This window comes from Pleurodeles waltl, chromosome 3_1 (genome assembly GCF_031143425.1).
Source record: "Pleurodeles waltl isolate 20211129_DDA chromosome 3_1, aPleWal1.hap1.20221129, whole genome shotgun sequence".
Lineage (NCBI taxonomy): Eukaryota > Metazoa > Chordata > Amphibia > Caudata > Salamandridae > Pleurodeles > Pleurodeles waltl.
Window position 1 is genome coordinate 1,174,451,704 of NC_090440.1, and position 14,261 is coordinate 1,174,465,964.

General features: G+C 46.7%; 1 protein-coding gene across 3 annotated transcripts in view; it reads left to right on the forward strand.

The window, feature by feature from the left end:
• Positions 1-14,261, forward strand: part of PRDM10 (PR/SET domain 10) — a 905,887-nt gene that overhangs the window by 231,991 nt on the left and 659,635 nt on the right. For 2 of the 3 annotated variants that reach the window (XM_069224480.1, XM_069224481.1), the window contains exons 4-5: positions 2,012-2,071; positions 7,017-7,133. In XM_069224480.1, coding sequence (XP_069080581.1) covers positions 2,012-2,071; positions 7,017-7,133 — 177 coding nt within the window. The remainder of the gene's footprint in view (positions 1-2,011; positions 2,072-7,016; positions 7,134-14,261) is intronic. The other variant, XM_069224482.1, reaches the window with a different exon arrangement.

Below are 14,261 nucleotides of genomic sequence, written 5' to 3' on the forward strand. Positions count from 1 at the left end.
AGACGTTGAAGAGGGTGGGGCTGAGCGAGGATCCTTGAGGTACGCCGCAGATGACTTCGGTGGCTGCGGACCGGAACGGGGGGAGGCGGACTCTCTGGGTTATTCCGTCGAGGAACGAGATGATCCATTCCAATGCCTTTTCTTGGATTCCGGTGTTGCTGAGGCGCTGTATCAGAGTGCGATGGCAGACTGTGTCGAACGCTGCAGAGAGGTCCAGGAGGATGAGGGCAGCTGTTTCCCCGTTGTCGAGCAGGGATCTGATGTCGTCAGTGGCTGCGATGAGGGCGGTCTCGGTGCTGTGGTTGGCTCGGAAACCGGACTGTGAGGGGTCGAGTGATCCGTTGGTCTCGAGGAAGGCGGCGAGCTGTTTGTTGACGGTCTTCTCGAGGACTTTGGCAGGAAAAGGGAGGAGCGATATGGGGCGGAAGTTCTTGAGGTCGGTGGGGTCCGCTGTCGGTTTCTTCAGGAGGGCGTTGAGCTCGGCGTGCTTCCAGCTCTCCGGGAAGGTGGCGGTTGTGAAGGAGATGTTGATGATGTCTCGGAGTTGGGGTGCGATGATGGAGTCGGCCTTGTTGAAGACGTGGTGGGGGAAGGGGTAGGCAGGGGATCCGGAGTGGATGGTGTTCATCGTGCGGGTGGTGTCTTCGGGTGCTGACCGGGGTCCAGTTGCAGAGGGTGGTGGTGGGGGGCGTTGGTTCGGTGGTTGGATGCGCGGTCTGTGCGCCGAAGCTGTTGTGTATGTCAGCGATCTTGAGGTGGAAGAATGAGGCGAGTGAATCACAGAGGTCTTGCGAGGGTGTGATGTCGTTGTTTCCGGCGCTGGGGTTGGAGAGCTCTTTGACGATGCTGAAGAGTTCCTTGCTGTTGTGGGTGTTGTTGTCCAGTCGTTCTTTGAATGTTGTTCTTTTGGTGGTGCAGATGAGCTGGTGGTGTATGTGGGTGGCGTTCTTGAGGGCTGTCATGTTTTCTGTAGTGTGGTCGTGGCGCCAGGCTTTCTCAAGGGTGCGGCAGTTTTTCTTGGATGTTTTGAGTTCGTTGGTGAACCACGAGGCTTTCTTGCTGCCGGGTCTGCTGGGTGGGTTCTTCAGAGGTACGAGATCGTCGGCGCAGTTGGTGAGCCACTTTGTGAAGTTGCGGGCTGCTTCGTTGGGGTCCGTTGCGGTGGCGGGGAGGGTTTTGGCTGAGGGAGGTGGTGAGCTGGTCGGCAGTGATCTTGCTCCAGCTCCTGCGGGGAGCCTGTTGCGGATGGTGGTGGGTCGTGGTTCTCCTGAAGTTGAAGTGGACGCAGCTGTGATCAGTCCAATGAAGTCCGGTGGAGTGGCTGAAGGAGATGTGCTTGCTGGAGGAGAAGACGGGGTCAAGCGTATGGCCGGCGTAGTGGGTGGGGGTGTGTTCACCAGTTGCTTGAGTCCGAGGTTGTGTGCATCCAAAGGGTAGGAAAAACGCACTGAAGTAGGGAAGATGTCTGTGCTGTGGCCTCTTGATCCAACAGTCGGATGGGTATCTCTTTTCCCTAAAGGTGAATGATGTCCAATGCTCACAAAGAACGAGCTGGGGCATATTACTTCATTTGTTATTTAAAGTCAACTTTACCTTGGTTAGTGTCATCCCAAGAACCAGGGTTTTCTTTTCAGTTTTTTAAAATGCAATTTTTCCATGCCATGAGACAATACTATGCCATTGTATATTAACAATTCACTGATTTTGGAATGTGCAGCTCTTTAGCTTACCTGAGTTGAAATAGAAGTAGTAAACTAGGGCCAGATGTATCAAAGCTTTAGTACATATGGCCCTAATTCTGAAATGTGTTCTTTAGGCAGGCAGTTTGTGATACAGCAGTACATCGACCTGATTTTAGTTTGTTTTTTCGTCTTAAAGAGACATTGTTTTCTGTAGAAATTAATGCTTGTGATTAAAGCAGACTAACTGGTACATTGAAGTAGGTTTTCTTTTAGCATTGCCCGAAATCAACTCGAGCTCCATTTCACATAACCTTCTATTCTTTTTCCAGACACTTTTTACAGACCAGTCGCAAGTTGCATATGTGCAGCAGCATGCCACGACCCAGCAGGTAGGTGCACGTTTTTGTTTTCTTGATTTTCTAACAACTCGTTATCAACTGAAAAAGCTCTGTCTTTGTTTGGGAGTTGCGTGGCTTCTGATGAAGGTTTACTTATAGGTTTAGTTTAGTTCAATTGGTTTTGTTTTGTTTTTGCTTGCCAAAGTTAATGATATGGAAATTGTAAATATGTTATGCTTACGGAGCTAAATGAGGGGGTAAAGATGGCCACCAGAATGCAGAATATGCAAAGCACACTAATGCTGTAATCCAAAAAAGTTAATGTGGAAGATTAATAAAGATTATGAAAATTCTCTTGCCGACGGTTCCATTCAGGTCCACAAGAAGGAAGGCAGATGCAATCAGTATATTTTTTTTGTGGTCTGCCACTGAAGGGGCTACTGGTCCAAGTGCTGCAATGGCACGGGTCTTTATAGAGAGGAGGGCCCTTATGTAGATGCTCCCGCTGCAGCATTGGACTGTGCTCAGTGGTTGCTGGATTGAGCCACTGTGTCTTTAGTCTGAAGCTGTTGAGTATCCCTGGTGCTAGGCCGAAGTCATGATTTGAACCATTTAATAGCCAGCGGGTTATCTTCAAGGTATGGATGGTGAATAATGTTGCATTCATATGATTTTTATAGATTGTTGATTTTCTGATTGCTACCAAGACACTCTGTGCACTGATGTGTAAGATTAACTTATCTGTCTGTTGTCTTTCATTTACACCTCCCTGAAACAATTCACTTACTACTGGCTGCAAAAAGTTTAACTCAGCGGTAAATGGGTTTCCTAGATGGATTTGTCAGACTTTCCTGTTTTTGATGTTTAAGGCTTTTGCATGTAACATTTATAGTTGTTTCAGCATCATACGAGGGTAGACAATGTGAAAACCCCTAATAAGAACAGTTGACAAAAACTAATAGCATCTAAATTGTTTCTTTATTGGCACATATTTGTATCTATGCACGATACACCCAGTACGGAATCTTTTTACAGGGGTGTCATTGTTTTCTTCACTTTGGCTTTCTGTTAACAGTTTACAGTTTTGATCCATGTGAGCGTGAACTATCATACTGTGCAATTAATATTTGCCCATTGCACCCCCTGATCGGGTACCTTTCTAGTAGGGATAATGTGGTTGTTTTGAATGAATAATATAATAATGATAATATGCAAACATCTTGCTACAGCATTTATTATGATGACAAGGGCATGTTGTGGTAAGACATGTGACTCCTTACATTCACCAGCACAAAAATTCGTTTCAGTGTTTGTGAATGATGCACTTTTGCTGAGACTTTGCATGCTTCTAATTTACAAATATCATTGATTGGATCATCTTTGATATCCATAAACAGGAAGATTTACAGCATCATTGATAAGGACAAGCATTCTATCTCGCTGGTGCTATGAGAACACATTGTACTCTGGCTTCCCAAAAGAGGAATTAAAATGTTATAGACTATCCAAAATTGTTTGGCAAGGCTAATCATTAGCTGAAACCGCTGGTACCCATTCAAGCAGCCCTTATATTTTTCAATTGGCCTCAATCGCTCCTTGTATTCAGTTCAGCTCAGATAGAACTGCTCAGAAATCTGTTAAAAAGATATGATTACCTCAGTGGATGCTTTCAAGTAGACCACCAAACCAGAGTCCTCTATTACAACCAGGTAAATCTCCTTCTCATACTCTCAGCAAAGGAATCCAAGTCTGTGAGAATATTAAAGACCACACCACTTTTATGCATAACTGTTTTAGCAATACTTCTCTCTACAAGAAATATAATGCCTTTTCATTCATTTAGAGTTTTTCTGTCCCCACCTTCAGAATCTTTAATTCCCCTAACATCACCTTGGATAAATTGTAGTCGGAAGCAGCTGTCAAGGTTTTACCCTGTACACCACACAGTTGCCATCACATGCATAAAAATAAATAAATAACTGATGGTTATAAAGTTCTACACACCACTCATCTAATGTTTCTGTGTTCTGTAAATAATATGTTTCAATTACTCAGTTTACTAGTTTTCGTTGTGCATACATACATCCCATCTCCACAGGTAGCGAACAAATCAAGTTCACCCACACAATGGAGCTCACATGGACCGACCACCACCTGGTACACTTAACTATAACCAGCAGACCATACGCGCCTGCCATGCCCCCTCCCCCCCCTCTCCGCAGATGGGGGAAAGTGCCAGAGACCCAATGGACCACCACCCTCCAATCCAGCAAACCCATCCTCTCCTCAACCTCGATCAAGTTGCCAGCAACCTTTTCGAATGGATCATCAACTGTGCTAACAAAGTTGCCCCCGCAAAGAGCTTCACCTCCAGGAAACACCAGCAAGTCCACAAGGTGGTTCACCCTCGAGCTATACACAGACAAAAGAGAACACAAAAGACTAGAAAGATGGTGACGTCACACCAGGGACCTCGCAGACCTCACCACCTTCAAAGATGCGCTGAACAAATATCATCTCCGCCACAGAGGAGCGAAAAAGGTTGCCCTGCGCAGCCGCATTGAAGAGAGCACCAACCGCCCTAAGGAACTCTCAAGATCACCAAAGAGTTCTGCTGTCCAGCAGCAACCGAAAACACAATCCAACCCACCCAGACCCTCTGCAACTCACTAGCCGACTACTTCCATGACAAAATCACAGCCATCTACAGGAACTTCCCCCCTACCCACCAGCCTCGAGCACTTACTGTCACCGTCTAAGGACTCCCCCAGGCACCTCATCATGGACTGGAAGCTACTATCCATACAGGAAACAGCCTCCTTCATGCCACCCACCCACTTCAGCTCACCCAGTGACCCTTGCCCACATTGCATCTTCAACCTGGGCCAAAAGGGAATCAGCAGCATCCGTTCTTCTATCTTCAACACCTCCGTCAGGACTGCCACCATCCCTGAAGCATGGAAACATGCAGAAGTCAAACTACTCTTGAAGAAACTTTCCACCAACCCCAGCAAACTCAAAAATTACCGTCCCATCTCTCTACCCCCCTTCCCAGCCAAGCTCCTGGAAACAGCCATAAAAAAGCACCTCTCCCAACACTTGGAAAGACACAACCTACTGAACTCCTCCCAATGTGGTTTGTGCTCCAACCACAGCACCGAGACCACACTTATAGCCGCAACGAACAACATCAGGTCCGTTCTTGACCGTGGAGAGAAAGTGGCCCTGATCCTCCTAGACCTCTCCACCGAGTTCAACACCATCTCCCACCTCATCTCCCACCTCACTCTAATCTCCAGTCTCCACCTCCTTGGGATCCAAAGCAACACCCTCAAATGGATCTACGCCTTCAACACAGGCACGCTCAGAGGGTACACCTCCCACCCTTCACTTCAGAACCTAAGAGCAGCATATGCGTTGTGTCTGAGGGATCCTCTCTCGGCCCCACCCCCTTCAATGTCTATGAGTCGCCGTTGGCCGAGATTGTTCGTTCCCATGGACTCAACATCATCTCCTACGCCGACGACGCTCAATAAATACTCTCCCTTCATAAAGACCACGCCATCCCCAGAGACAACTTCAGCAACGTCATGACACACATCGCAAAATGGGTGACATCGAACTGCTGGATACTGAACATGGACAAGACAGAGGTGATCGTCTTGAAAAGCAACCCCTCCCTTTGGGACGACTCCTGGATGTCCACCACGCTCAGACAACCGCCGACTCGATGGACCACTCCTGCATTCTTGACAACATCATCAACAGCAAACTCACCTTCAAACAGCAGATAAACGCAGTGGCCTCCTCCAGCTTCCACCAACCTCTGCATGCTATAGAAGATTTTCAAATGGGTCTCCATCGAAACCAGAAAGACGGTCGAAAGACGGTCATCCAAGCCATCATCACCCGCAGACTAGACTACGGAAATGCCCTCTATGTTGGACTTCCCGACCACCTCCAGACTGTCCAATATGCAACAGCGAGACTCATCCTAGACCTCCCCAGAAGGACCCACATCACCTTCCACCTCAGAGGTCTGCACTGGCTGCCGGTGCACAAGAGGTGCAAATTTAAGGTTCTCACCATCGCATACAAAACCACCCACAACATCAGACCCAAGCTTATAAACCGCAGACTCTTCTTCCACCATCCAACCAGGGAGCTTCTTTCAACAACTCTCACCCTGGAGCAAGTCCTGAGAATCCAGCAGAGGACGCTCCTTCTCCCACCTCGCAACAACCACCCCCACAACCTTCGCCCCTTGAACACCACCCCGGACTTCAGAAGACAGCTCAAGACATGGCCCTTTGAGGAGTGAGGAATATATGTGAGGGGATATATGATCAAGTTTTCATAGTTTCTGTTTTTATTCTTGAAAATAGTTTCATAAAAACCTAACTGCAAGAGTTAATGTTTTCTGTATTTTTATATAAACCATACAACTATACAACCATACAACTAGAGTAAATGAAACACAACAAAACACATTTGACTGAAAGTAGGAAGTGGTAAATCAAGGCTTTTCTTTCTGTAAAGGAGCATTACAACTCAGTTGGGGCTGCTAATGTATTTTTTTTTCTTTTTGGAAGCAAAATTAAAATGGAAAGTGGATGGTAATACCCCATATAATGTTTAATTTTAATTTGTCCTGCTTTGTCAAGTAAAATGGGGCCTCCTCTTGGAATGTTTCAATTTGAAAAATTATTTTTTTAGCTGTGGGAACATGTTCAATGTTCTCACACATAGGTCGATATCATTTAATGCTTACTAAGTAGGAGCAGATGCTATTGAATTCGAATTACACCTAAATAACCTTTTCAGCTCTCAAATATGCCCTTTTCTGTATGTCATTTTGTATTCAGACATGTTTCCTTTTGTGCTTACTTTATATTTTATAAATAATAATTCTTATGTGTTAGAAATTGTAGGTCACATTTTTGTTTCTAAATCACGAAAGAGAAAAAGCCAGCTTACAAGTCTGTTTTGGTTTCAGGTAACTGTTCTCTTACCCAATTCTCAGAGCCTAAATGCTGCTGATTTGTCCGTGCTGGGTGCTGTACCTGAGGCCCCTCAGCAGATAGCACTGGATCAGTCTTCACGAAAGAACAGAGTAAGTTCCTCCCACCCCTAGGGCACACTAACTGACAATAATGTGAATGAGTGAGTTAAGTACTCATGACGGAGCATAGTTGGACGCACAGGATCTTGTGTCTTCCAAAACATCCCTTTCTTAGTGCATTGTCAATCATTATGAATCAAATTCTTCACACACGTGTGACGGCAGTTAAATTTCTATGGTCATACATGGAAACAGCAGTTCCAGATAGGTGCTTCTTGCTGTGGTTAGGTTTGTATTAACAGCAGTCCTCTGAACCAGTGTGACTGCAAGAAAAAGAACTTGAATTAGCACTAGAGACAGATGGGCTTAGGCTCCGCCCATACATTTATGTTCTGGTCTTCAAGACCTTGCCTGGACAGAAGGTGTATGCTTCTGTTTAATAGTGCTTATTTTACTTTGTGGAAAAGCTTATGGTTATCACGCAAAGCTGCAACATAGACTGTAGGCTCGACTTGTTCAGTGTGAAAAACGTATCTTACAGCAACATGCTTGTGGACTGTAATTGCACAAGGCTAAAAAAAATGTCAAAAGGTATTTCGAGCAAGGAATGTCACAGAGCAGTGTTGTAGGCAAGGACTTTGATGTGGGGTACCCCTCTGACAAACCCTGTGAGAGCACTTGCACTACGATAAGCTTTGTTAGGCCGTTTTAGGAAGGATTGTATATAGTTTTTCAAACTGTAATTTTGTACCCTATTGTCATTTTATGACAGGATGCCTGATTGCTTCTCTGTAGAAAAGCTTATGCTCAGTACAATAGACCTGAGTTTGTTAAATGAGCAAGTGGTGAAGGGTATAGGCCAGAAGGGTTTATTGTAAAACATTTTGCCAGAAAACGTAGATGCATGTCGCACACAGCAACCCACAAAGAAGGACAGAATATAGGTTTGTGTGCTTCGCGCTATTTTTAATGCGTACTAGGGCAGTGGTCATCTAGACATGGGAAAGCAAAGGCACTTCCAATATTCTCGGGGACCATTTTAGACTAGTCATTATAAATAGACAAGAGAACCTTCAACAAGTGTTTTTCAACAGCTCGGCATGTTGAACTCTGTTAGCCCTATAGATTTTCTTTGGTACCATCACTACTCTGTAACTTCTGGTCCATTTTTCTTCCATATAATTCTTAACCCTGGTTCCCTGATTCCTTGCCTGACTCTGACTTTCTCCCTACCTGTCTGGAGTCTTTGATATCTCTTTTCTCCGCCTGTGTACATTGCCTGACGCCCTGTTGTCATTTATTGACTTAAATAATTTTTTTCTTGACTTGATAAATTGACCTTTCAGGTACTAAACCAATTTCTTCCTCCAGACCTGTCTTGGAATTTCTTCTGTTCTCGATAATTAGCAAATCAACACAATTAGTTTTGACCTTCCTAGTGCGAGGCTTTGCTTGTTTCACTGTTGCCCTTCACAGTGCAAGACTTTGTTTGCTTTCCCTTTTGCCTTTGCTAGTGTGAGACTATGCCTTTTAACTTTTACCTTACGTGATGAAAGAGTTTGTGAACTTGCTGTCCAATCCCACTGCAAGACTGGGGCTTTAATCTACTGCCTATTTCCACCTCTTTTTAGCCATTCCTTAATGTTGTAATCTGGGGTATCAGCCTCTAGTTCTATCTCACATTCTGTTTCTCTTGGAATTACGTGCTGGATGCAGCTTGAGTCATCTTTTCTTCAGTATCATTGAGGGTTTTCTTTCACATCTCCAGGTTAACAATGATTCTTGGTGAGAGGGTAGGAATGCGTATTCTGTTAAAAAACCTGTGCTATTCTTGTCATGGTTTAATTTCTAAGTCCCTTCGATACTCCCTGATTTGACACAACACTTAGGGGGTCATTCTGACTCCCGCCGGCCGCGGTAACCCCAGGGTTGGCGGGAGCCGCCGAATGACCGCACCGCGGTCAAATGACCGCGGCAGCCATTCTGGCTTTCCCGCTGGGCTGGCGGGCGACCGCCAGAAGGCCGCCCACCAGCCCAGCGGGAAAGCGCCTTCAACGAGGAAGCCGGCTCCGAATGGAGCCGGCGGAGTTGAAGGCGTGCGACGGGTGCAGTGGCACCCGTCGCGACTTTCAGTGTCTGCTTGGCAGACACTGAAAATCTTAGTGGGGCCCTGTTAGGGGGCCCCTGCAGTGCCCATGCCATTGGCATGGGCTCTTCAGGGGCCCCCAGGGGCCCCCCGACACCCGTTACCGCCATCCTGTTCCTGGCGAGGAAAACCGCCAGGAACAGGATGGCGGTAAGGGGGTCGGAATCCCCATGGCGGCGCTGCAAGCAGCGCCGCCGTGGAGGATTCCCTAGGGCAGCGGGAAACCGGCGGGAAACCGGCGGGACACCGCCGGTTTTCCGTTTCTGACCGCGGCTGTACCGCCGCGGTCAGAATGCCCATGGATGCACCGCCAGCCTGTTGGCGGTGCATCCGCGGTCCCCGGCCCTGGCGGTAGTCAACCGCCAGGGTCGGAATGACCCCCTTGATGTCCTCACCATCCTTGACTAGACTGCGTGAACCCAAAAAGCTTCACTACATGCAGTCTTTAATAAGGCACAGGTTGTGTTACCATCAGCTAGAAGTAGAGGAAATTGAAGGATGTTAGTCGGATCATGTATGTCTCCAGTCCACACGCCACGCCAGGATAATGATGAAAAGTCAGGTAGTAGGTCTGACTTATTTCTTGTGAAAACCATATTACTAGGCCTTTTGAAGTAGATTGATTTTACCTTGTGATGAAGCTCGCAAACAGGTATTAATTTTATGGAAACTCACTGATTACCATATTAGGAAGGGCTTTTGGTGTTGATTACCATCTCTAACAAAACTCTGGGGTTAGACGACCTGCACCATGAATATCTTTGTAAACTCTTCTTAGAAAGGGTTGCTTATTGTTTTGCCAAATGTAACCATGCACACATTTGTATTTGTATGCCTCATGGTTTCCTTGTCGGGGAGCTTATGTACAATACAGTAGGATGAATTGATTATGGCAACAAACCAACAATAAAGGCAACAAGCATGCTTGGGTGATTCGGAAAAATTAAGTCAGATTCCATAGGCCTGACTTGTTTGTTATGAAAACCTAGGACAAAGCCAGGAGCCTGACTTATTGTCAAAAAAGCATATGTTAAAAGCAATAATCCTTTAAGGGTGGATTGTTATTATATTGTGTTGAAGACTGTAGATAGCTATTTTCTTACACAGTATTTCACAGATCATTGTAATAAGCAAGAATGTTGATGTTAGTTTCCTTCCCAGACAAACCCTATGATTAAAAGATTTGCACTGTAATACTCCTTGTTAGGCTCTTTTAGGAGAGGTTTTATAAAGGTTTGCCTACTGTAATTTTGTGCATATTTGAGTTTATATGCATAGTATGTAGCTGTGTGTGTGTGTTTACGTTATAGTACTGCTCTGACATCTTTAGCTGTCTAGTAGGATCTTATAATAAAATAAAATGTGACAGAATATATGGGCATCCACGGAGGGTCTTTGGTTGGGCCCTCTTCAACCATTTGCTTGTCTTCCACATTACTTTTTCTGCCCATGATGTAGGAAGGTAGCCTCTTTCTAGCCTTGTTACCCCCACATTTGGCCTGTTTGTGAGTGTATGTCATCGTGTTTTTACTGTCTCACTGGGATCCTGCTAGCCAGGGCCCAGTGCTCATAGTGAAAACCCTATGTTGTCAGTGTGTTTGATATGTGTCACTGGGATCCTGCTAGCCAGGACCCCAGTGCTCAAGTTTGTGGCCTGTATGTGTTCCCTGTGTGGTGCCTAACTGTATCACTGAGGCTCTGCTAACCAGAACCTCAGTGTTTATGCTCTCTCTTCTTTCCAAAATTGTAATTGCATGCTAGTGACTAATTTTACCAATTCTCATTGGCACACTGGAACACCCTTATAATTCCCTTGTATATGGTACCTAGGTACCCAGGGTATTGGGGTTCCAGGAGATCCCCATGGCCTGCAGCATTTCTTTTGCCACCCATAGGGAGCTCAGACAAATATTACATAGGACTGCCACTGCAGCCTGAGTGAAATAACATCCACGTTATTTCACAGCCATTTTTCGCTGCACATAAGTAACTTATAAGTCACCTATATGTCTAACCCTCACTTGGTGAAGGTTAGGTGGCAAGTTACTTAGTGTGTGGGCACCCTGGCACTAGCCAAGGTGCCCCCACATCGTTCAGGGCAAATTCCCCGAACTTTGTGAGTGCGGGAACACCATTACACACGTGCACTACACATAGGTCACTACCTATGTGTAGCGTCACAATGGTAACTCCGAACATGGCTATGTAACATGTCTAAGATCATGGAATTGTCACCCCAGTACCATTCTGGTATTGGGGGGACAATTCCATGATCCCCCGGATCTCTAGCACAGAACCCGGGTACTGCCTTTCCGGGGTTTCCACTGCAGCTGCTGCTGCTGCCAACCCCATAGACAGGATTCTGCCCTCCTGGGGTCTGTGCAGCCCCCGCCCAGGAAGGCAGAACAAAGGATTTCCTCTGAGAGAGGGTGTCACACCCTCTCCCTTTGGAAATAGGTGTGAAGGGCTGGGGAGGAGTAGCCTCCCCCAGCCTCTGGAAATGCTTTGATGGGCACAGATGGTGCCCATCTCTGCATAAGCCAGTCTACACCGGTTCAGGGATCCCCCAGCCGTGCTCTGGCGCGAAACTGGACGAAGTAAAGGGAAGTGACCACTCCCCTGACCAGTACCTCCCAGGGGAGGTGCCCAGAGCTCCTCCAGTGAGTCCCAGACCTCTGCCATCTTGGATTCAGAGGTGTTGGGGGCACACTGGACTGCTCTGAGTGGCCAATGTCAGCAGGTGACGTCAGAGACCCCTCCTGATAGGTTCTTACCTCTCTTGGTAGCCAAACCTCCTTTCTTGGTAGCCAAACCTCCTTTTCTGGCTATTTAGGATCTCTCCTCTGGGGTATCGTCAGATAACGAATGCAAGAGCTCACCAGAGTTCCTCTGCACTTCCCTCTTCGACTTCTGCCAAGGATCGACTGCTGACTGCTCCAGGACGCCTGCAAAACCGCAACAAAGTAGCAAGACGACTACCAGCAACATTGTAGCACTGCATCCTGCCGGCTTTCACAACTGTTTCCTGGTGGTGCATGCTCTGAGGGCTGTCTGCCTTCACCCTGCACTGGAAGCCAAGAAGAAATCTCCTTTGGGTCGACGGAATCTTCCCCCTGCTAACGCAGGCACCAAAAGACTGCATCACCAGTCCTCTGGGTCCCCTCTCATCCTGACGAGCGTGGTCCCTGGAACACAGGCGCTGGGTAAAAGTGTCTCCCACAGTCCAGTGGCCCTTCTGTCCGAATTTGGTGGAGGTAAGTCCTTGCCTTCCCACGCCAGACTGCAAACCTGTGTACTGCATGATTTGCAGTTGCTCCAGCTTCTCTGCATTTCTCCAAGGATTCCTTTGTGCACAGCCTAGCCTGGGTCCCCAGCACTCCGTCCTGCAGTGCTCAACCCGCTGAGTTGGACTCTGATGTCGTGGGACCCTCCTTTTGTGACTCTGAGTTCACAGATCTTCTAAGTGCCTGCTCCGGTACTTCTGCGGGTGCTGCCTGCTTCTGCGGGGGGTCTCTGAGTTGCTGAGCCCCCCCCTGTCTTCTCCTCCAAGGGGCGACATCCTGGCTCTTCCTGGTCCCCAGCAGCACCCAAAAACCTCTACCACGACCCTTGCAGCTAGCAAGGCTTGTTAGCGGTATTTCTGCGTGGAAACACTTCTGCAACATCCAGCACTCCGTGGGACATCTTCCGTCCAAAGGAGAAGTTCCTAGCCCTTTTCGTTGTTGCAAAATCTTCAGCTTCTTCCACCCAGAGGCAGCCCTTTTGCACCTTCATCCGGGGTTTTCTGGGCTCCTGCCCCCCGGACACTATCGCGACTCTTGGACTTGGTCCCCTTCCTTTTCAGGTCCTCAGGTCCAGGAATCCGTCTTCAGTGTTTTGCTGGTGCTTGTGGTTCTTGCAGAATCCCCCATCACGATTATTCTGTCTTTCTAGGGTAGTAGGGTAACTTTACGCCTACTTTCTAGGGTCTTGGGTGGGGTATTTTGGACACTCTTACTGTTTTCTTACAGTCCCAGCGACCCTCTACAACTTCCCATAGGTTTGGGGTCCATTTGTGATTCGCATTCCACTCTTCGAGTAAATGGTTTGTGTTTCCCCTAGACCTATGTTTACCTATTGCATCCTATTGTGATTCTACATTGTTTGCACTACTTTTCTTAGTGTTACTTACCTGTTTTGAGTTTGTGTACATGTAACTTGTGTATATTACTTACCTCCTAAGTGAGGGTATTCTCTGAAATACTTTTGGCATATTGTCACTAAAATAAAGTACCTTTATTTTTAGTAACTCTGAGAATTGTGTTTTCTTATGATATTGTGCTGTATGATGTAAGTGGTATAGTAGGAGCTTTGCATGTCTCCTAGTTCAGCCTAAGCTGCTTTGCCATAGCTACCTTCTATCAGCCTAAGCTGCTAGAAACCCCTCTGTTCTACTAATAAGGGATAACTGGACCTGGCACAGGGTGTAAGTACCACAAGGTACCCACTATAAGCCAGGCCAGCCTCCTACACATGACAGTACATAGCAAGGGGCAATGAATCAGTTAACTTCAGCTGTTAGCTCTTTTACCATGTGAGTGACAACATTCTGCCTGATTACATATGCCAGTCTGCCTAAACATCACTATAGCTCAATACCAGGGCTGATGAGCCAGTCCTTAATTTTCAGTTTTCTCCTTTTATTCACCCATTTTATATTCTTTCCTTCTATTTTATAATTGTGTGTGTTTTTGTTTAGAATTCTAGCAAGCTAGAGGGGCGTTACTAGTGCCTGAGAATAATGGCCGCCTGAGCATCGTGCTCCACACTTCATCCAGACCACTCTTTACATCCAGTCATTCAAACCTGTTCGACAATGTAACCTGCTAGTGACTTCATATCTCTGAGCCTTCGTAGCGCGTTGACAAGTACTGAAACAGCATCAGGTCGATCCATGAACACAGATGTTGCTGCCGGCCTACTAACTCCCCAGCATCCTAAAATGGCGCCCATACACTTGGGGAAACCTCGCCTCATCATCGCTTGCTACCTGT